General features: G+C 40.8%; 1 protein-coding gene across 6 annotated transcripts in view; it reads left to right on the top strand.

Moving 5' to 3' along the window:
• Positions 1-23,998, top strand: part of LOC132379976 (endonuclease V-like) — a 160,367-nt gene that overhangs the window by 48,192 nt on the left and 88,177 nt on the right. The window contains exon 8 of one of the 6 annotated variants that reach the window (XM_059948397.1): positions 17,777-18,574. The exons of 3 other annotated variants lie outside the window; for them this stretch is intronic. In XM_059948397.1, coding sequence (XP_059804380.1) covers positions 17,777-17,812 — 36 coding nt within the window. In that variant the 3' untranslated portion in view covers positions 17,813-18,574. Of the gene's footprint in view, positions 1-1,731; positions 1,838-2,605; positions 2,673-17,776; positions 18,575-23,998 lie in introns of those variants that run through there. 2 more of the 6 variants (XM_059948396.1, XM_059948393.1) reach the window with 2 other exon arrangements.

The raw sequence follows: 23,998 nt of genomic DNA, 5'->3' as shown, positions 1-23,998 counted from the left end.
AGAGCCTGCAGCATGTCGAATTATCGGTTGAATGATGTAGTCTTTGGGGTAACTGCAAGTCTGTGTCTTTGCTATTGCTTTGTTCACACATGAGTGCTGGTAGCGGGTGCGCTTTTATTTTTGCCGGTGGGGGGAGGGGGATTGTTGCTCGCTGCTGTTTATGTGTGGGAGGGAGGGGAGCTGGGGGGGGGACTTTGGGGTTCTCATGCTTAACTGTCGTTCATTCTTGGAGCACTCCTCTGTTTTCGTGGATGGTTACGAAGAAAAAGCATTTCAGGATGTATATTGTATACATTTCTCTGACATTTAATTGTACCTTAGAACCTTTGAACTTCAAAGACCAAAGTAATTAACCATGTAAAGTCCACCATGCGTAAGTGAAAATGGGATTATTGAAGGTAAATTGGGAAACATTAAATGGAAGCCAAGTAAATTGATATTGAGCATTATTGAAAGTCAGTAGAATACAACAGAAATCTGTACCTCTAAAATAGAAAATAGAAAGAAGCTATCATATCAGTGCAGATAAACAAACAATAATGTTTGTTAGATTCTTGTTTGTAATAATGTTAGATTCTCTGAATCTAAAGAGAAAGATGTATAAGCAATGTAGAAGGATTTGTCAAAAGACAGTGAGGTGTGATTGGTAAAGTGTTATAGGCCATTAGAGCAAAGAAGAAATAGTAAAGAACAAAAAGTGACTTCTGATTGAACTATTAAAGGAAGAAAGATAAATTTACAGGAAATATTACTGAGATGGCAGGGGTAGAAAATGTGAGCTAGAAATAACCTGGAAAATGTTGTGGTTCTGCATAAGCCAACAACAACATTGAGAAGACAAAAAGAACAAATCAAGCTATTGGACAAGACCAGTGTGACCTACAAAATCCAACGTGGACACTGCAGCAAATGTTATGGTGGCCAGACTGGGAGAAAACTATCCACAAAGATCCATGAACCTAACGGGCTGTAAAGTGGCACAACCAACTCTCTCTAGTCTCTATTCATGAAGCTCAAAAGGGGCTCAAATTTGACTGGGTATCAGTGCAAGTCATGGTGATAGCAAACCCGTAGCATACAAGAGAATTCTTAGAAGCATGATTTTCCGTGGTCAATTCTGTAAACAGATCTTGATCCTGTTTATAAGGCCAATGCAGGCAAAATTCCAGACAATGCACAAGAGTTCGCCACACAACCAGTCAGTAATAAGACCCCTTCCCTAAGTCACAATTGAGTTTCCATAGTAACAACCAATCCGCTGATTGATAAGTATATAAAGGTAAAGCATTCAAATGATACACCCCAAATTAACAGCACACTGATGATGTCTGTTCATATGGTGACGAAACATTTGCAAATGAATTGCCAAGATCAGAGAACAACTCAACACAACCAAGATATGTCACGTGCTCCTTCACTAGTTTTTGATGTCATTTCGCTCCTCTTCCCAACCACATTAGAATTGTGACGTTAGCTTTGACACAGTGCGTCATTCCTTTGTTTGCTTTAGTGAGGGGTTGGCTATCAAATATTTTGTATTGCTGGAGACCACATTATTGATGTACAGAGCAATCATAAGGTCCACATTCATAGCTCCCTGGGTAGCAAAGTAGGTGTATGGCATGTTTGCCTTTATTAGTTTGAGCACTGAGTTCAAGTCCTGGGCAACTTTATGAAACTATGGTTAGGCCACATTCTGGGTTATTGGCTTCAGTTCTATTCTTTTCACAGGATGTACGTGGAGGCTTTGAGAGGGTGCAGAAGAGGTTTACAACATGCTTGCTGGATTAGAGGACATGTGCTATGGGGAGAAGATGGACAAACTTGGATTGATTTTATTCGGAGTGGTGGAGACTGAGGGAAGACCCGATTGAAACTTAGATTAGGAGAGTCATAGAGTTCACAGCCTGTGGCTTTATTCCCCCCCCCCCCCCCCCCGGGAGTCAAAATGTCTAATGCTGGAGGGTATGCATTTAAGGTGAGTGGAGATAAGTTCAAAGGAGATGGGCGGGGCAAGTTACTTAACACAGTGAGTGGTAGTTGCCTGGAATGCGCTGTCTGGCATGGTGATAGAGGCAATTATGTTAAAGAAATAAGTGCATGAATAGACAGAGAATGGAAAGACACAGACTTGTGTGGGACAAAGGGACCAGTTTAGTCGGCGTTTAATTAGTTAATAAATACAGCACAATATTGTGGGCCAGACAGCCTGTCCTTTTGCTGCATTGTCCCCCACAGTATGAAAAGCTACCATGCCCCACCACCAGCATGTATATTGTCAGTGCTGCTACTTAGGAAGTGTGTTGACAAGTTACCTGTTTCAGTGTTTAACTCTTAAGATATTTCTATTTCCTTTTCCATTGGGCTGTGCTCTGTTCTAGGTTGAAAACAAAACCTGTTTGCCATACAAATTCAAGAGCTGCCATTACATAATGTTCTTTGCCTTCTGAGCTAAGTGAGCAATCTGTTTCCATTGACTACGGTGTGAAGCATTAAGTTGCAGGCTGGCGTCCCTTTGTGTGCTGATATTTAGTAATGGAGTAATAAATTATCGTTGGACAACCTGCTGCTGCTCTCTTTTAATCATTTCTTATTTTATCTACAGTTTTTTCTGCAGTACGTCAAGAGAGAGAGAAAAAAAAATTATCTTTAGCAGTATGGGCCTCCAATATTTTAGAACTATGCTTTAGATACAAGAGACTGCAGATGCTGGAATCTGGAGCAACACACAAAATGTTGGATAACTTCACCAGGTCAGGCAGTAGAGAAAATGGACATTGACATGACCTAGTCCAGATGATCCATACATCATTGTAAAGATAGAGAAAGGGGCTCACAGAAGAATATTCCTTTTCTCCTTTCTGCTACGGTACCCCTCTTAGGGTTTATTCTGGTTTATGAAATAATAGATAACATATATATGGATAAATTAAAATGGGAGCCAGTCTTCAGCAAATAAAACCTGTTCACAGTTTAACTTAAACTGACGCTTTAAGACTATTGAAACCACTCATTGGGTGTGGGACATTCTAATTCTAATATGAACATTCTAATATCTGGGTTCAATTTCTGCCTCCGCCTGTAAGGTGGTTGAATGTTCTCTTCATGACTGGGTGCTCTGGTCTGCACCCATATTCCAAGGTGTATGGAGCAGCAGGTGGAAGTGGCGTCGTGGTGTTGTTGAGCTGATATGGCCTGTTACCATGTTGTTTCTTTAATTTAAATTAAAACTGTAATGAAACTTGTGGGGAGAGGAGAACTAGATTCTCTGTTGTGTGGAATAAGGTATTTTATGTCATCAGCTTCAGTGCTTCTCTGGTGATTGGCTGACAATCACTACAGTCCCTTCTTGATGCTCACAGTCCAGATGAAGGACCTCCAGCCAAAATGTCAGCTCTTCATTTCCCTCCACAGGTGCTGCCCAACCCACTGAGTTCCTCCAGCATCTTCCTTACAACGTGTTTGTTATAGTCGTAACCAAAAGATATTTCTGAATATTAACCAATTGTACTGCACGTGACAAGCGACACAGAGAAATTTAGGAAGATGCACATAACCTGTAATAAATTATATAGTTGCCATGAGAAAATGTTTTTATTAATCCTGGAGTGGTGGGACAGTAAAATGTTGGCTAGTGTACTGCTATTACAATGTCAGCGACCCAGGTTCAAAGTCCACTGCTGTGTGTAAGGAGTTTGTAGGTTTGCACCGTGATAGTGTGGGTTTCTTCTGGGTGCTCCAGTTTATTCCCACATCCCAAAGACGCATGAGTTGATAGGTTGACTGATCACATGGGTGGCACGGAGAGGGCCTAGTACCATGCTGTATCTCTAAATAAAAATTAAATGGAGGAAACACCAGATTCAGCACCAAACAACTGGAATGAATACTTGCTAAATATATAAACAAGTGTAAAACTTAGATACATTTGAGAGAAAAAAGTAAGAATTTTTTGGTGTTTGAGTATTAAGTGAGAGCTACTATTTAAATGCCACAGTGGTGTCAGTGGCGTATGAGCCAACAGAAAGTGCATTATATTCTGCTGTGATACCTAAATGGCAACCTGGCCTCCTAACTTCAGTCCAATTTAAATTTCAAACAACCAGCTGCGTAGATATCCAGCAAGAAGATTTAAATCAGCAGGAGTCATGAAAGAATGTTATCATTTAATTATTGGAACACTAGAGTGGGAAACATTACTGTCAGCTGTCCTATCTTTTACCATCGAAGGTTAAATTGCAGCCCTTGCTGTGCTATATTTCCAGAGGACCTGAATGTAAAAGTAAGGGTGTACTGCTGAGACTGTCAGGTGTTGGTCAGATCCCATCTGGAGTATTGCGAACAGTTTTCAAAATTGCAAGTAAATTTATTATCATAGTATGTAGACAGTATGTCATCATATACTACCTTGAGATTCGTTTTCTTGCAGGCATTTGCAAGGAAATAAAGAAATGCAGTAGATTCCAGTTAATTGGGTCATTTTGGAACCAGTATATTTTGGCTCAGTTAAGCGGCTGCCTCAATTATCTGGTTTCATGGAAGTAGTTAAAAAGGTATGAAAAAGACAAACTACTGCTTACTGTGTAACAAATAGTTAAAAAGGTATGAAAAAGACAAACTACTGCTTACTGTGTAACAAATAGTTAAAAAGGTATGAAAAAGACAAACTACTGCTTACTGTGTAACAAATAGTTAAAAAGGTGTGAAAAAGACAAACTACTGCTTACTGTGTAACAAATTATGTATTTAAATGAAATACAGAATAAATTAGAATACAACCAATACTACAACAGTACTCTAAAACTGTATATTAGTTCCCAAGGGTTATCGATGGAGGATCTCTTCTAGTGTATGGTGCTGTGTTCTTTTGATTGACTGTAAACGAACGAGATCAGCACCGAAAAATTGTGCAGGTAATGGGCTGCCTTCAGTGATTGCATCATCCAAATCTTCATTTTCATTGTAACGTTCAAGATGATTGTTGATACCTTCAAACTCTTTGGAGTGCTTAACTTGTTGAACTAGTGAAATCATTTCATTTTCACTCCTGGTCGTTTCTGGCATCTCCAAACCTCAATGCTTGAAACAACAGTGAGCAAAACAGTTCTGAATTATCTTTCTGCTCGTTTCTCATCAAATATCTTTGGCAAAAATCATTGTTTTTGAACACTATTTAAAAACTGCTCACTCTAATCACAATGTAGTGTCTACCGGCCATGCAAGTGCACACAACTGATGCTAGTTAGAAACTCTTCAGCAGCAACCGCCTGTCCCAATTAAGCGGTATAGTGTCCCAAATAAACAAAAGGAATCCCAGCTATTTTCTCGATTAGTTTTTGTTTCTTTAAGAAATTCCCAAATAAGTGGCTATCCCAACTAACTGATGACCCAGTTAACCAGAATCCACTCTACAATAGACTTTATGAAAACTATAAATAACAAAGACTGAGAAACAGCCAATGCGCTATATACAAATAACAAAAAAGTAAATGAATAATACTGAGTTGTAGGGTTCTTGTAAGTGAGACTATAGGTTGTGGAGTCAGCTGAGCTTTGAGATTAGTGGAGTTACCCATGATCATTCGGTAGCCTGATGGTTGAAGGATAACAACTGTTCTTGGACCAGGTGGTGTAGGACCTAAGATTCCTATACCTGTTTCCCTATGGTAGTAGCAAGAAGCGACCATTGCCTGGGTGATGAGGCCCTTGAGGATGGATGTGGTTCTCTGTGGCAGCACTCCATGTAAATGTGTTCAATGATGGGGAGGGTTTTTGCCTGTGAACAATTTTGGGCCTATATCTAAAGAGATATATGCCAGCCCTTTCACAAGTATCATCCCAAAAACAAGAGGCTTAACATGTGGGGAGCGTTTGAAGTGTCTGGGCCTGTGCTCAATAGGGTTCAGAAGGATGAGGGGGGTGATTTTGTATTGAAACCTACCAGATACTGAAAGGCCTGGATAGAGTGGATGCAGAGAGGATGTTTCCATTAGCAGGAGAGTCCAAGAGCTGAGGACGTAACTTCAGAATGAAAGGACATCCCCCTAATACTGTGATGGAAGGGAATTTCTTCAACCAAAGGGTGATGAATCTGTGGAATTTCTTGCCAACTCATTACTTGTACCTGGGGCAGAAATTGATAGTTGGTCGATTGGTAAGGGCGTAGGCCAGGTCTGAGTCTGTGAATCTCCATGAGACTGCCGGGGAAATCGAAACCCAATGTCTGCAGGCCCAAGACTGAGTCTAAGTCGGCTGGAGAATTTGAAACCCGATGTCTGCAGGCCTGAGACCGAGTCCGAGTATGCTGAGGAAGTGGAAGCCCAATGTTTACTGGCCTGAGACTTGAGTCCGAGTCCACTAGAGGCTGGAGGCTGAGGAAGACAGCCTGTCCTGGGGTTAAAGGACTGTGTATGTGTGTAGGTGGGAGGAAGGAATGGGACTTGTTTTGCTTTTGTTGTTGTTTTGCTGCTTGTTACTTTCTGTGTTGTTCCCGAGCATTGTGGATGTGCTATGTTAGTGCTGGAATGTCGTGATCGGATTTTGTTGGACAAGAGAGAGAATGTCTACCCACACTTGTGGGCTGTCCTCCTGCAGGCCATCAGATGTGTTGATTATTAACACAAATGACAGGTTTCACTGTGCTTTTTGAAGTACATGTGATAAGCAAACTTGGCTCTTGAATCTTGGGGTTAAGGTTTGTGGGTACAGGGTAAGAAAATTGGGATAAAAGATCTGCCACGATTAAATGGAGTCAGAATCAGGTTTATTATCATTAACGTATGTCGTGAAATTTGTTATTTTCCAGCAGCAGTGCAGTGCAATACATAGAAAACTATAAATTACAATAAGAAATAATAATATATAAGTAAATTAATCAAGAAGTGTATAGAAAGCAAAAATAGTGAGGTAGTCTTCATGGGTTGGTTCATTGTCCAGAAATCCAATGGCAGAGGGTAAGAAACATTGTGTGTGTGTCTTGAGGCTCCTGCAGCTTCTCTCTGATGGTAGTAATAAGAGGGGAGCATATTCTGGGTGATTGGGGTTCTTAATGTCAGATGCTGCCTTTTTGACGCATCACCCTTTGAAGATGTCGTCATTTCAGGGGAGGCTAGTGCCCATGATGGCTGAGTTTACAACCCTCTGCAGCTTTTTCTGATCCTATGCAGTGGTACAATCATCTCCATACCAGACAGTGATATAGCCAGTTAGAATGCTTTTCATGGTACAAAAGACAGTCAACGTTGGTGTACTCTGACACTATGGTTAAAGTTGCTGCAGCAAAGCCCAGCATGCACTTTGGGTAGCTAATGGTGTTGCCAAAGCAATGACAGCCTGGTGAAGGGTCTCGGCCTAAAACATCAACTGTCTATTCACTTCCATAGATATTACCTGCCCTGCTGAGTTCCTACAGCGTTTTATATGGAACCCCTTGTGTTTAAAGGGAAGTAAAGGGGCAAGGGAATATAAGGGATGAAATGAAGTGCAGCAAGAAAATGTGGTTGTGTCCACCAGCCATTTGGGTGAAACGCTAGAAGTCAAAGGTTTGTATTGCAGTCAATGAATCAGAAGGGATAACATTCTGATTGATTAAACTGGCCACTGTAGGCAATTTTTTTTTACCGTGGAGAACATTTTGTGCACCTTTAACTAGTTAAGTGGAAATGCTGAGCTGGTATGAAGATAATCGTACTGTATTGCCAGGCTCTCCCCTGTGAGTGAGCACAAATTATGGTTAAAATGGCCAGAATTCTCCTTTAGGATCTGCAAAACTGTATAGTTCAGCTCTCTGAAGTGCAGGCCAAAGCCCAGACTTCTGCTCAGCCATAAACACTGCTCTCAGGGTCAATTATGCTGTGCCAATGGGTCAGCGTGTGATCCCTCGATTGCTGTGCACCATGTTAACCTTGTTCAAGCCCAGCAGGCCATTGATTTCAATGGAAAGAAAGAGCTTTGGAGAGAAAGGGGAGCACAAGTTAATTCCTCAAGTTTCAAAACTCGACTTTATTTATCACGTGTATGTCGAAACACACGGTGACAAACACAAGAAAATCTGCAGGTGCTGGAAATCCAAAGCAACACACACACACAAAATGTTGGAGGAACTCAGCAGGTCAGGTAGCATCAATGGAAAAGGGTAAACAATCGATGTTTTTGGCCGAGATGTCGACTGTTTACTCTTTTCCATAGAAATATACAGTGAAATGCATTGTTTGTGTTAACAACAAACACACTAGGGTGTGCTCGGGACAGCCTGTTAGTGTCGTTGCATATTCATGCACCAACCCTGCATGCCCACAAGCCTTTTTTATTTGATTTAAAAACTCATTTGAATTACATTGTAGTGCTTTTAACATTCTTAAATAACTAATTATAACTTACTTGATTATCTGCACTACACCTTCTCTGCAGATACAACACTATTCTGCATTTTGATTTCTTTAATATATAATTACATAGTTCAATGTATTTACACTCAGTGGCTACCGTCATTAGGTTCATATGTATACCTGCGCATTAATACAAATATCCCATCAGCCAGTCGTGTGGCAGCAACTCATAAAAGCATGCAGACACGGTCAAGAGTTTCAGTTGTTGCTGATACCAAACATCAGAATGAGACAGAGGTGTGATCTAAGTGACTTTGACCATGGGATGGTTTTGGTGCCAGAAGGGGTGGTTTGAGAACTGTATCTCAGAAACTGTAGGTAGTTCTGTGGGTGAAAATGCCTTGTTAATGAGCAATGTCAGAGAAGAAAAGCCAGACTGGTTCAAGTTGACAGGAAGGTGACAGTAACTCAAATGACCATAGCTTACAACAATGGTGTGCAGAAGAGCATCTCTGAACACAAACACTTTAATAGGTACAAGAGGTATCTAATAAAGTGGCCACTGAGTGTATGTATGTATAATGATCTATCTAGAGGACACACAGACAAAAAAGATCACTGTACTTCTCGATATGGCAATAATAAAGATTAAAGATTAAGTTTAAAGTTCAAAGTAAATTTATTGTCTAAGTAGATATATGTCACCATTTTTAGCCCTCATGGGCATACACAGTAAATACAAGAAACACAATAGAATCAATGAAAGACCACACCCAACAGTGGCCAATTTGCAAAAATAAAGCGAACTCTGCAAATACAAAAACAGAAAAAAAATGATAATAAATAAATAAGAAATAAATATCAAGAACGTGAGACGAAGAGTCATTGAAAGTGAGTCTATAGGTTGTGGGAACCTTTCAATGATGGGGCAAGTGAAGTTGAGTGAAGTTATCCCCTCCGGTTCAAGAGCCTGATAGTTGATTGAGAGGTAATAACTGTTCCTGTACCTCCTCCCTGATGGTAGCAGCAAGAAGAAAGCATGACCTAGATGTTGGGGGTCCTTGATGATGGGTGCGTCTTTTCTGCAACAGTAATCCATGTAGACGTGCTCATTGGTGGTGAGGACATTACTTGTGATGGACTGGACCGTATCCACAACTCTTTGTTGGCTTTTCAGTACAAGGACATTGGTGTTTCCATACCAGACCGTGATGCAACCAGTCAATATACTCTCCACCTCACACTTATAGAAGTTTGTCAAAGTTTTAGATGGCAAGCCAAATCTTCTCAGACATCTAAGAAAGTAAAGGCATTGCTCTGCTTTCTGTATAATGGCACTTACGTGCCAAACCCAGAAAGCATCCTCTGAAATGACACCACCGAGGAATTTGAAGTTGCTGACCCTCTCCACCTCGGATCCCTTGAAGAGGACTGGCTCGTGGACCTGTGGATTCTTCCTTGTGAAGTCAACAACCAGCTCCTTGGTCTTGCTGACTTGAGTAGTTGTTGTGGCACCCGTCCGCCAGTTTTTCAACCTCCCCCCTATATGCTCTCTGCCGTCTGCTCCCAGAATGAGGCTTTCCGTTCCAGGACATCTCAAACCACCTTTGATTTGGTCAATGACAGTGCTGTCATCAGCAACGTTAAATATAGTACTTAGGTTGAGTTTAGCCTCACAGTCTTAAGTATAAAACGAATAAGAGCAGAAGGCTTGTGGTGCACATGTATCAATTCTACTTGTCACGTGCATTGAAACATACAATGTTTTGCATCAATGATCAACACAGTCTGAAGGTTATGCTGGGTGCAGCCCACAAGTGTTTTCATGCGTCCTGTGCCAAGACGGCCAGGCAAAGCTCACTATCCCTGTGAGAGGAAACCCACTCGGTCACGGGAAGAAAGGACAAATTCCTTACAGACAGTATTGGGAATTGAACCCCCGACTGGTGATCGCTGACGCTGTAAAATGATTGTGCTAACCACTATGCCAACAATGCTACCATGCTACCCACCTACACTACCGTAAACTAATAGTGCCAGTCCCTTTTTGAACGTGTGTGAATGTCAAAGGCATTCAGTTTGACAGCCAGTAACCCTGGAGGGAAAAAAATCACTAGCCATCAAAGCAGTCCAAGAGCAGTGTGCATCATTGACAGAACACTACATCTCTTCAGTCAGTTGGATGCTGGATTCTCAGCGGAGAACAACACCCGGGTGCAATTCCCGAACTGGGGATTAGAGTCCACACGGTGTAGCAACACATTTTCAGCATAATTACAGAGAGTTCCCAACATAAGCTATAACTACATAAAGAGATTTTTACTTTGTTGAAACCAGTTTGAATCTCTTGGACTTCTGCTGCTTTAGGGATATTCCAAAGAAAATATAAGAACTGGTAAAAACGCCTACAGTTCTGTAGAATTAGGACATGTTAATTCAGGAAACTATCCCTGCAGTAATACGATGACTGTTTCAGTCCAATACCTGTGTTGATATTCTGTCAACATGTTAGTCCTAACTTGAAACAATTTCCATTAATGTATTGAACACTTTCATACCAACTCCCATCTGAAATCAATTTCCTTTCTTTTGTCGATTCATTGAGAATATATTTTCAAATTGAACACAAGAGATTCTGCAGATGCTGGAAATCTAGAGCAACACACACAAAAGTCTGGAGGCACTCAGCAGGGCAGGCGGTTTCCTTAGGGAGGAATAGAACCTGATGAAGGCTTTTGATCCAAAACATCGATTCAATATTCCTTTCCATAGCTGCTGCCTGACCTGCTGAGGTCCTCTAGGATTTTGTGTGTGCTTTCAAATTAGATATTTTCCAGTTTCTGGCTACCATCATTAACTACCTTGCAAACATCATTGCAACACACACAAAATGCTGGAGGAACTCAGTTGGCCAGACAGCATCTGTGGAAAAGAGTTAACAGTTGATATTTCAGCCCAAGATCCTTCATCAGGCCTCATGAAGGTCTTTAGCTACTCATACACACTGTAGTAATGATGTCAGGACCTTGGCTGTTTTTGGACATTGTAAGTTATAAATCTCAATGTATGTGGTGTAACTCATAAAATATATCATTGCGATTGGAATGTGTGATGACATCCTTAGGTTGTGTTGGTTATTGTGCAAATAACACTTTTCATTGTCTTTTTCAATGTACACGTGATAAATAAGTGAATCTAAATCTGAAATGAAATTGTAATTGAGCAGAAATAGTTGATGACTACTATGTGTCAATACTCCTCTCCTACACTCTATGGAATGTGGAATTGAGCAAAAGAAAACAAACATCACTTAAAACACAGAGGTGCTAAGTTCCTTAGTAATATTCACAGTTAAAGTTGGCTTCTTTAAGTTATTCATCATCTTCATTATGTGCTGTGTCATATGCCATGGGCAATCTATGACCATGATTGTTTTTCTACAGAAGTGGTTTGCCATTGTCTTCTTCTTGGCAGTGTCTTTACAAGATGGGTGACCCCCAGCCATTATTAATACTCTTCAGAGGTTGTCTGCCTGGCATCAGTGGTCACATTACCAGGACTAGTGATATGAACTAGCTGCTCATACAACCATTCACCACCTGCTCCCATGACTTCACGTGAACCCAATCGAGGGTGGGGAGTGGGGGTAAATAGGTGTAACACCTTACCCAAGGGTGACCTGCAGGTTAGTGGAGGGAAGGAACACATTACTTCTCTACCCCTAATAAAAAATACAAAGGCTTATGCTTAGAGAGTTGATGTTTGATGTTCATGGAGAGAGCTTTGGTTTTGCCCCTTACTGTGAATTCAGAAAGTACAGTCAGCCTGTGTATCCGCAGATTCAACCAACAGTGGATCGGGATCGAGAAAACCCCTGAAAGTTCTCTCTCTAGCACTCGTCATTTGAGCATTGTTCACCTCGCGTCTCGTTCGGTCACCTCTTGTATTGTGTGCACCCTTTGTTTCTGTGAAAAAATGGCTCCTAAAAAGCAATGAACCGGTCAAAGCAATTCCTCAAAGGCTAAGAAGGAGTGTAAAGTACTGTAATCTAGAGATGATTAAAAGTATTACTTGTTGTTTGAGCATTGTTTGCCTCATGTCTTGTTTGTTCACTACTTGTGTTGTGAGCAAGAGGAAGGAGTTTAAGGCTAGTAAGGGATGGCTGGCTAGCTATGTAAAGCGCAATAGCCTCAAGAACTTAAAGATCACGGGAGAATCGGCATTGGATGATGCCAAGGCGACATCAGCGTTCCCAGAAGAGCTACGATAGTTGCATCTGTACTGAACATGTACAGACTTTTTTCTTGTTATTATTCCCTAAACAATACAGTATAACAACTATTTACATAGCATTTACATTGTACTAGGTACTATAAGTAATCTAGAGATGATTTAAAGTATACGGGAGGATGTGCATAGGTTATATGCAAATACTACGCCATTTTATACACGGGACTTGAGCATCTGTGGAATTTGGTATCTGTGGCAGTGGGGGGGGGGGGGAGCCCGGAACCAAACCCCCATGCATACAGAGGGCCAAAGAACAGTGAAGGCCAAAATGAAAATAAAGGCAGAGTATTGCCTCATCACTGCTGCACAGTAGCTTGAGAAGAGAAAACCCAGAGACTTTATATTGCCTGGAAAGGATTTAAATTGGAATTTACCAGCAGCAATGTCTTTGCTCACCTAAGACCTAAGCAACACTTTTCAGATCATGTTGAAATACATCCGCTTCAAGAGCATGACACATTTTCTGATCTAACGCTGTCAATGTGGAATTGAGCAAAAGTATGTGAATTTGTATAGAAAACAGATGAATTTCAATATTATAGACATGGAGTCATAGAACACTACAGGACAGAAATAGGCCCCTTGGTCCATCTAGTCCAAACTTCTTCGCTTGTGAAAGTAAATTGATAAATTTGGTTATTATTGTCAAATGAACCGAGTATAATGATAAACTTGTTTTGCATGCGGTCCATACAGATCACTTCATTGCAATTGTGGATTGAGGAAGGGAAAACAATTGCAGGATGCAGAATAATGTGTTACTGTGGATTTTATGAATAAAATGTGTGAGAGTCATCTTATGTGTTGAACAAATCCACAGTCCTTCCATTCTGAACAAACCAAAAAAGAGTTGTCTTGCACTGGCATCATTACGTCAGACACCATTTCTTAAAGACAAGAACTCAATGATGGTGTTTGTGAATTATGTAGAATAGTTTCTGTTATGAATAATATATGTCATCTTTCACATTACCCTACATTACATTTACAGTCTAAGTGCAGCACTGGTAGGCTGTAAGGTGCAAGACCATTACGAGATCAAGAGTCTTATCTTAACCTTACAAGAGGTCTTTTCGAGACTGATAACAATGAGATAGAAGTTGTCCTTGAGCCTGTTGGTACGTGCTTTCAGGCTTTTGTATCTTCTGCCTGATGGGAAGAAGGAGAAAAGGGTATGTCTGGGGTGGGTGGGGCCTTTGAGTATGCTGACTGCTTTACCGAGGAAGTATGAAGTAGACAGAGTCCATGGAGGGAGGCGCTTTCTGTAATGTGCTGAATTGTGTCCACAACTCTCTGTGGTTAGTTAACTGCTTTGCCTACAAAAAATTGTCACCTTCTTCAAAATAATGAAAGACCTTGATGGAGTACATCAAAAAGAATGTTTTTTTCTTGTCAGGGAAAAACATATCTGGAAATCATGATATAAGACAGTGACCAAAGTAATTTAATTAAGAGGTTAGAAGAATGTGGAACAGGGAGTGATAGATACAAGAAAGCAGATTCCATCATCAGGACCCCCACCATCCAGGCCATGCTCTCTTCTCACTGCTGCCTTTGGGAAGGAGGTACTGGAGCCTTAGGTCCCACACCACCAGGTTCAGGAAGAGTTATTTCCCTTCAATCAAATGACTCTTGAACCGGTGTGGGTAACTTAACTGACCTCAACATTGAACTGATTCCACATCCTATGGACCACTTTTAGGGGCTTTACAACTCATGTTTTTGATATATATTTATTTATTCATTCATTCATTCATGCATGCATGCATGCACAGTTTGTCTTTTTCTGCACCAGTTGCTTGTTTGTGTGTATTTTTCATCGATTCGATTGTATTTCATTGTTCTACTGTGAATGCCTGCAAGAAAATGAATCTCAGGGTATCATGTGGTAACATACATACTTTGGTCATGAATTTACTTTGAACTTTGAAATATTACAGGTGCATTTAAGGGAAGTCTGGAAAACCGTATGAAAGAAGGAAATAACAGATTAAGTGGTTCAATTCAAGTGGTTTAATTTAATATCAGAGAATGTATACAGTAGAATGAATGATAAACCCTAAAGTCCCCCTCCCCCTCCCGCCCACAAGCAATAGCAAAAGCTGCCCCCCCCCGCCCAAAGAGACCTTGATCTAGAGTCTATCAAAACTACAGTTCGTAACCCAGCACTTCAATATCTCAGACAGGCTCTCTCCCTCACTCCCCCCCCCCCCCATCGAGGGAGAGAGAGGTCTCCCCTGCAACAACGAGAGTAACGAGAGCGGGAGACCAGCAACTGGCTGTTCCGATGTTACAATCTTCCACGTAGCTTCTCCAAACCCCCTCGGCTCGAGGACTGGCAAGCTCTCACTCTCCATCAGAAAGAGAGAGAGATTTGGTAAAGGAGAAAAGGGAAGTAATTTGAGTGCAGTTTAATTCCTAGGGTGGACTGGTTGGGCTAAGTGGCCTGTTACTGTACTGTATATCCTGTGTAATTTGTGCTTTCCTTTTACATACTCTCGTTATAATACAGAGTAGCATTTAAATGCAAAACAACTGCATTGAAATGTGATATTAATATAATGAACATACTACATTTTCTTTGATGTACAATAATATCATTTGTATTTTAATCACACCTGGGATTATAACATTTTTGCTATAAATTGCACATATTACATTTTCTGACAGAACTATAATAATGCAGCAATTTAATCTGACTGTGCCATATATTCCAAACCATTGTTGAATTTGACTGCCTTAAAAGCAACCATATTATTCAGAGAAATGATTACCAGTCCTTTAAGATGTATGCACTTTTGGGTTCAACCCAGCTTCTGTGACGCCGTCTGGAAAATCCGGTTTTAGCTGGATCTACATTGTCAAATCGTGAGGAAAGATGTATTTATGTGAAATCAGGCGTGTTTATTGATGTTATAATTAGTCGGCGTACAGGAAGGAGTCAGGGAACTTAGTAACATATATAGATGTACTGTGGAGAACATTCTAACTAGTTGCATCACTATCTGGTATGAAGGGACCACTGCACAGGATTGGTAAAAGCTGCAGAGGGTTGTAAACTCAGCCAGCTCCATCATGGACACTAGCCTCCCCACCATCGAGGACTTCTTCGAAGGGTAATACCTCAAAAAGGCAGCATCCATCATTAAAGACCTCCACTACCCAGCACATGCCCTCTTCTCATTACTACCATCAGAGAGGAGGTACTGGAGCCCGAAGACACACTCAACATTTTCAAAACAGCTTCTTACCCTCCGCTGTCAGGTTTCTGCACGGTCAACGAACCAGCCCATGAACACTACCTTGTTAGTTTTCTGTTTTCTGTTTATTTTTTAAATATATTTCTTATTATATTTCACATATTGCACTACACTGCTGTCACAGACAACAGGTTTCACAGTATGCTGTGTGTCAATGACAATAACCCTGATTCTATCATGAAAACAACCTTTCCTACAATGTCAGCTGAACAAAAGAGCTGCTCATTGACTTTGGGAAGTGGGGCAGTGCACATGTCCTTGTCTACCTCAGCGGTGTTGAAGTACAGAGGGTGGAGAGCTTCAAGTTCCTGGAAGTGAACATTGCCAGGAGCCTATCCTGGTCCAACCATGTAAACACCACCGTCAAGAAAGCTCACCATTACCTCTACTTCCTCAGGAGGCATCTTGGTTGGCATAGAAAAGTTGGGGACTAAATGGCCTGTGTATGACTATGACTCATATTTATGTATTATCTCCCATGCTGTCAGGATGTCTGCCTAGTTGATATTTCTAAGTTTAACTATTACAGTAATATATACTCAGTGGCTACTTTATTAGGTACACCTGTCCATCTGCTTATTAGTGCAAATTATCCAATCATCCAATCATGTGGCAGCAACTCAGTGCATAAAAACATGCAGGTAAGGTCAGGCGGTTCAGTTGTTCTTCAAACCAAAAATCAGAATGGGGAAGAAATGTGATCAAAGTGACTTTGACCATGGAATAATTGTTCGTGCCAGACAGGGTGGTTTGATTTCCTCAGAAACCGCTGATCTCCTGGGATTTTCATGCCACAACAGTCTCTCGAGTTTACAGGGAATAGTGCAAGAAACAAAAAAAAACATCCAGTGAGCGACAATTCTGTGGGTGAAAGCACCTGTTAGTGAGAGAGGTGAGAAGAGAATGGCCAGACTGGTTCAAGCTGACAGGAAGGCAGCTGTCTCAAGTAGTCATGGGTAATATAGCACTGTGCAGAAGAGCATCTCTGAATGCACAGCACATCAAACCTTGAAGTGGATGTGCTACAGCAGCAGAAGACCACAAACATACATTCAGTGGCCACTTTATTTGGAATAGGAGGTGTGTAATAAACTGACCACTATGTAGTATACAGTAATATAGGGAAACCAGCAACCAGTCTGAGGCTGAAGCTGATGCATTGATTCCATCGAGCTGCTGTACACAGCCAAACAATAGAGGACTCTTGCTTCTGAGTTTAATTCTGCTTCTTTTGTTTGCTGTTTGTTACTGGGTAGAAAGCAAGAGCTGCAGGCAGTGAAGGTGGAGCGATTCATTAGTGGTTCTCTTGGAATACCAGACCAAACAACTTTGTTTCTGCAACTGTCATGAGTTGAAGAGTGTGGATCTATTTAAGGCTGTTGGATTCAACAGTGGCTCAGAATATTGTGCAAGGGTAATTATGTTGCTGCTTTTTTCTATCGTGAAATATCCCTGGCAACCAATCTTTCAGGATCATAATTAGAGTAAAACTTTGTCAAATCTGAATTTAGGGCAGAAAAAAGTTTGGCTAAATCATGATGGTTTTGATTTAAAGTAAAATTGAACATTGTTGTAAAACCAAACGTCTATTACTCAGAAATAATTTGTGAGGCAGGTTATTATAGGGATTTCAAACACACTGTACATTTTAAATATCTCTGGGATTTTACTCCACAGATATTTCTCCAAGCCATAATGGAATTGTTTCCACTGAAATAACATTTAGATTTAGTGATTAGATTGGGTATGATTCAGGGCTGTCAATTCAATATTTAGTTCCAGATTTCACCCAGGTTGTAAGGAATACAGGTAGTTCTATTCCAATGCATGCTTTCAATACTTCAATTTAATATCAGAGAATGTACACAGTTTTCAACCTGAAATTCTTATTCTTCACAGACATCCACGAAACAGAAAAAAAAACCCAAAGAATGAATGACAGAAACATCAGAACCCCAAAGCTATCCCACGCACAAGCAGCAGCCAAAGCATTGACCCTCCCCTCCACTTGCACCAGCACAAGCACCTACCTCCCCGTCTCCCCACCATGCAAACAATAGCAAAACTGCCAAAAAGACCCATCATCTGGAGTCAATCAAAAACTACAATCCATCCCAACATGTTGGTATCTCAGAAAGACTCTTTCTCACTAGTAAGAGAGAGAGATCTCCTGCAAACAACAACAGTGGAGATCAGCAGCTTGCCGCGTTGCTTCTCCGAGTCCCCCGACTCAAGAATGGGCAGGGTCTCGCTCACCGTCTACAAGAGAGAGGCAGAGAAAGTGATTGCTGTAGTGCAGGGGCCTTCTTCTGATAGCAGCGCACACTACCTGCTGTCTCGATGTTTCAGTCCCCGTGACGCTTCAGTCGGCAACATTGGCGAGGAACCAAGTCTTTCAAGGTGCTCGTCTTCCAGGCCGCAACTGGAGATATCAAAATGTCAGGCCGTACAGCAAGTCCAAGAACCCACCACTCGTGGAGAACCGTAGTATGAGCTACAGCTGTACATCATGGACTCTGAGAGGACCCCAGCCGCCTTGAAAAGAAAAGAAAGATACGAAAAAAAAATTCTGTTTCACAGAGAACTGGAAGAAGTCACCTAGGTCTATAAAATCAGCTAACACCATCTTTTCTAGCTCCTCTCATAATAAGAAGTGGATAGAGCACCAGAGATGAATTAGGGAATGTTATTTGTACTACATAGGCAGAATTGGTTATAATATCATTTCCATCAGGAACTAGAGGACCACTTAAGAGTTACTTTGTAAATTGACAAGCAGAAGAAAAGCCGTCTTTTGGGAATAAAACTAATTACAGGAAACTTCCCACAGTAATCAGATACCATTGTCTCTATAGAACACAGGGAGTAATCAGATACCATTGTCTCTATAGAACACAGGGAGTAATCAGATACCATTGTATCTACAGCACACAGGGAGTAATCGCATACCATTGTCTCTATAGAACACAGGCAGTAATCAGATACCATTGTATCTACAGCACACAGGGAGTAATCGCATACCATTGTCTCTATAGAACACAGGCAGTAATCAGATACCATTGTCTATAGAGCACAGGGAGTAATCAGATACCATTGTCTGTAGAACACAGGGAGTAATCAGATACCATTGTCTATATAGAACACAGGGAGTAATCAGATACCATTGTCTCTATAGAACACAGGGAGTAAACAGATACCATTGTCTCTATAGAACACAGGGAGTAATCTCATACCATTGTCTCTATAGAACACAGGGAGTAATCAGATACCATTGTCTCTATAGAACACGGGGTAATCAGATACCATTGTCTACAGAACACAGGGAGTAATCAGATACCATTGTCTATAGAACACAGGGAGTAATCAGATACCATTGTCTCTATAGAACAAAGGGAGTAATCGGATACTGTTGTCTCTATAGAACACAGGGAGTAATCGGATACTGTTGTCTGTAGAACACAGGGAGTAACAGATACCATTGTCTATAGAACACAGGGAGTAATCAGATACTGTTGTCTGTAGAACACAGGGAGTAATCAGATACCATTGTCTATAGAACACAGGGAGTAATCGGATACTGTTGTCTGTAGAACACAGGGAGTAACAGATACCATTGTCTGTAGAACACAGGGAGTAATCAGATACCATTGTCTCTATAGAACACGGAGTAATCGGATACTGTTGTCTGTAGAACACAGGGAGTAATCAGATACCATTGTCTATAGAACACAGGGAGTAATCAGATACCATTGTCTCTATAGAACAAAGGGAGTAATCGGATACTGTTGTCTCTATAGAACACAGGGAGTAATTGGATACTGTTGTCTCTATAGAACACGGAGTAATCGGATACTGTTGTCTGTAGAACACAGGGAGTAATCAGATACCATTGTCTATAGAACACAGGGAGTAATCACATACCATTGTCTCTATAGAACACAGGGAGTAATCAGATACCATTGTCTCTATAGAACACGGGGTAATCAGATACCTTTGTCTCTATAGAACACAGGCAGTAATCAGATACCATTGTCTACAGAACACAGGGAATAATCAGATACCATTGTCTATAGAACACAGGGAGTAATCAGATACCATTGTCTCTATAGAACAAAGGGAGTAATCGGATACTGTTGTCTCTATAGAACACGGAGTAATCGGATACTGTTGTCTCTAGAACACAGGGAGTAACAGATACCATTGTCTATAGAACACAGGGAGTAATCAGATACTGTTGTCTGTAGAACACAGGGAGTAATCAGATACCGTTGTCTCTATAGAACACAGGGAGTAATCTCATACCATTGTCTCTATAGAACACAGGGAGTAATCAGATACCATTGTCTCTATAGAACACGGGGTAATCAGATACCATTGTCTACAGAACACAGGGAGTAATCAGATACCGTTGTCTCTATAGAACACAGGGAGTAATCTCATACCATTGTCTCTATAGAACAAAGGGAGTAATCAGATACCATTGTCTCTATAGAACACGGGGTAATCAGATACCATTGTCTACAGAACACAGGGAGTAATCAGATACCATTGTCTATAGAACACAGGGAGTAATCAGATACCATTGTCTCTATAGAACAAAGGGAGTAATCGGATACTGTTGTCTCTATAGAACACAGGGAGTAATCGGATACTGTTGTCTGTAGAACACAGGGAGTAACAGATACCATTGTCTATAGAACACAGGGAGTAATCAGATACTGTTGTCTGTAGAACACAGGGAGTAATCAGATACCATTGTCTATAGAACACAGGGAGTAATCGGATACCATTGTCTGTAGAACACAGGGAGTAATCAGATACCATTGTCTCTATAGAACACGGAGTAATCGGATACTGTTGTCTGTAGAACACAGGGAGTAATCAGATACCATTGTCTATAGAACACAGGGAGTAATCAGATACCATTGTCTCCATAGAACAAAGGGAGTAATCGGATACTGTTGTCTCTATAGAACACAGGGAGTAATTGGATACTGTTGTCTCTATAGAACACGGAGTAATCGGATACTGTTGTCTGTAGAACACAGGGAGTAATCGGATACCATTATCTATAGAACACAGGGAGTAATCACATACCATTGTCTCTATAGAACACAGGGAGTAATCAGATACCATTGTCTCTATAGAACACGGGGTAATCAGATACCTTTGTCTCTATAGAACACAGGCAGTAATCAGATACCATTGTCTATAGAACACAGGGAGTAATCAGATACCATTGTCTCTATAGAACAAAGGGAGTAATCGGATACTGTTGTCCCTATAGAACACAGGGAGTAATCGGATACTGTTGTCTGTAGAACACAGGGAGTAACAGATACCATTGTCTATAGAACACAGGGAGTAATCAGATACTGTTGTCTGTAGAACACAGGGAGTAATCAGATACCATTGTCTATAGAACACAGGGAGTAATCGGATACTGTTGTCTGTACAACACAGGGAGTAACAGATACCATTGTCTATAGAACACAGGGAGTAATCGGATACTGTTGTCTGTAGAACACAGGGAGTAACAGATACCATTGTCTATAGAACACAGGGAGTAACAGATACCATTGTCTATAGAACACAGGGAGTAATCAGATACCATTGTCTATAGAACACAGGGAGTAATCAGATACCATTGTCTGTAGAACACAGGGAGTAACAGATACCATTGTCTACAGAACACAGGGAGTAATCACATACCATTGTCTCTATAGAACACAGGGAGTAATCAGATACTGTTGTCTATAGAACACAGGGAGTAATCACATACCATTGTCTCTATAGAACACAGGGAGTAATCAGATACCATTCTCTATAGAACACAGGGAGTAATCACATACCATTGTCTCTATAGAACACAGGGAGTAACAGATACCATTGTCTACAGAACACAGGGAGTAATCAGATACCATTGTCTATAGAACACAGGGAGTAATCAGATACCATTGTCTCTATAGAACAAAGGGAGTAATCGGATACTGTTGTCTCTATAGAACACAGGGAGTAATCGGATACTGTTGTCTATAGAACACAGGGAGTAACAGATACCATTGTCTATAGAACACAGGGAGTAATCAGATACCTTTGTCTCTATAGAACACGGAGTAATCGGATACTGTTGTCTGTAGAACACAGGGAGTAATCAGATACCATTGTCTATAGAACACAGGGAGTAATCAGATACCATTGTCTCCATAGAACAAAGGGAGTAATCGGATACTGTTGTCTCTATAGAACACAGGGAGTAATTGGATACTGTTGTCTCTATAGAACACGGAGTAATCGGATACTGTTGTCTGTAGAACACAGGGAGTAATCAGATACCATTATCTATAGAACACAGGGAGTAATCAGATACTGTTGTCTGTAGAACACAGGGAGTAATCAGATACCGTTGTCTCTATAGAACACAGGGAGTAATCTCATACCATTGTCTCTATAGAACACAGGGAGTAATCAGATACCATTGTCTCTATAGAACACGGGGTAATCAGATACCATTGTCTACAGAACACAGGGAGTAATCAGATACCGTTGTCTCTATAGAACACAGGGAGTAATCTCATACCATTGTCTCTATAGAACACAGGGAGTAATCAGATACCATTGTCTCTATAGAACACGGGGTAATCAGATACCATTGTCTACAGAACACAGGGAGTAATCAGATACCATTGTCTATAGAACACAGGGAGTAATCAGATACCATTGTCTCTATAGAACAAAGGGAGTAATCGGATACTGTTGTCTCTATAGAACACAGGGAGTAATCGGATACTGTTGTCTGTAGAACACAGGGAGTAACAGATACCATTGTCTATAGAACACAGGGAGTAATCAGATACTGTTGTCTGTAGAACACAGGGAGTAATCAGATACCATTGTCTATAGAACACAGGGAGTAATCGGATACCATTGTCTGTAGAACAGGGAGTAATCAGATACCATTGTCTCTATAGAACACGGAGTAATCGGATACTGTTGTCTGTAGAACACAGGGAGTAATCAGATACCATTGTCTATAGAACACAGGGAGTAATCAGATACCATTGTCTCCATAGAACAAAGGGAGTAATCGGATACTGTTGTCTCTATAGAACACAGGGAGTAATTGGATACTGTTGTCTCTATAGAACACGGAGTAATCGGATACTGTTGTCTGTAGAACACAGGGAGTAATCAGATACCATTATCTATAGAACACAGGGAGTAATCACATACCATTGTCTCTATAGAACACAGGGAGTAATCAGATACCATTGTCTCTATAGAACACGGGGTAATCAGATACCTTTGTCTCTATAGAACACAGGCAGTAATCAGATACCATTGTCTATAGAACACAGGGAGTAATCAGATACCATTGTCTCTATAGAACAAAGGGAATAATCGGATACTGTTGTCCCTATAGAACACAGGGAGTAATCGGATACTGTTGTCTGTAGAACACAGGGAGTAACAGATACCATTGTCTATAGAACACAGGGAGTAATCAGATACTGTTGTCTGTAGAACACAGGGAGTAATCAGATACCATTGTCTATAGAACACAGGGAGTAATCGGATACTGTTGTCTGTACAACACAGGGAGTAACAGATACCATTGTCTATAGAACACAGGGAGTAATCGGATACTGTTGTCTGTAGAACACAGGGAGTAACAGATACCATTGTCTATAGAACACAGGGAGTAACAGATACCATTGTCTATAGAACACAGGGAGTAATCAGATACCATTGTCTATAGAACACAGGGAGTAATCAGATACCATTGTCTGTAGAACACAGGGAGTAACAGATACCATTGTCTACAGAACACAGGGAGTAATCACATACCATTGTCTCTATAGAACACAGGGAGTAATCAGATACTGTTGTCTATAGAACACAGGGAGTAATCACATACCATTGTCTCTATAGAACACAGGGAGTAATCAGATACCATTGTCTCTATAGAACACGGGGTAATCAGATACCTTTGTCTCTATAGAACACAGGCAGTAATCAGATACCATTGTCTACAGAACACAGGGAGTAATCAGATACCATTGTCTATAGAACACAGGGAGTAATCAGATACCATTGTCTCTATAGAACAAAGGGAGTAAT

This window comes from Hypanus sabinus, chromosome 23, assembly GCF_030144855.1.
Source record: "Hypanus sabinus isolate sHypSab1 chromosome 23, sHypSab1.hap1, whole genome shotgun sequence".
NCBI classification, from domain to species: Eukaryota; Metazoa; Chordata; class Chondrichthyes; order Myliobatiformes; family Dasyatidae; genus Hypanus; species Hypanus sabinus.
Note: the sequence above shows the minus strand (reverse complement) of the source record. Positions and strands in the feature narration are given on the sequence as shown.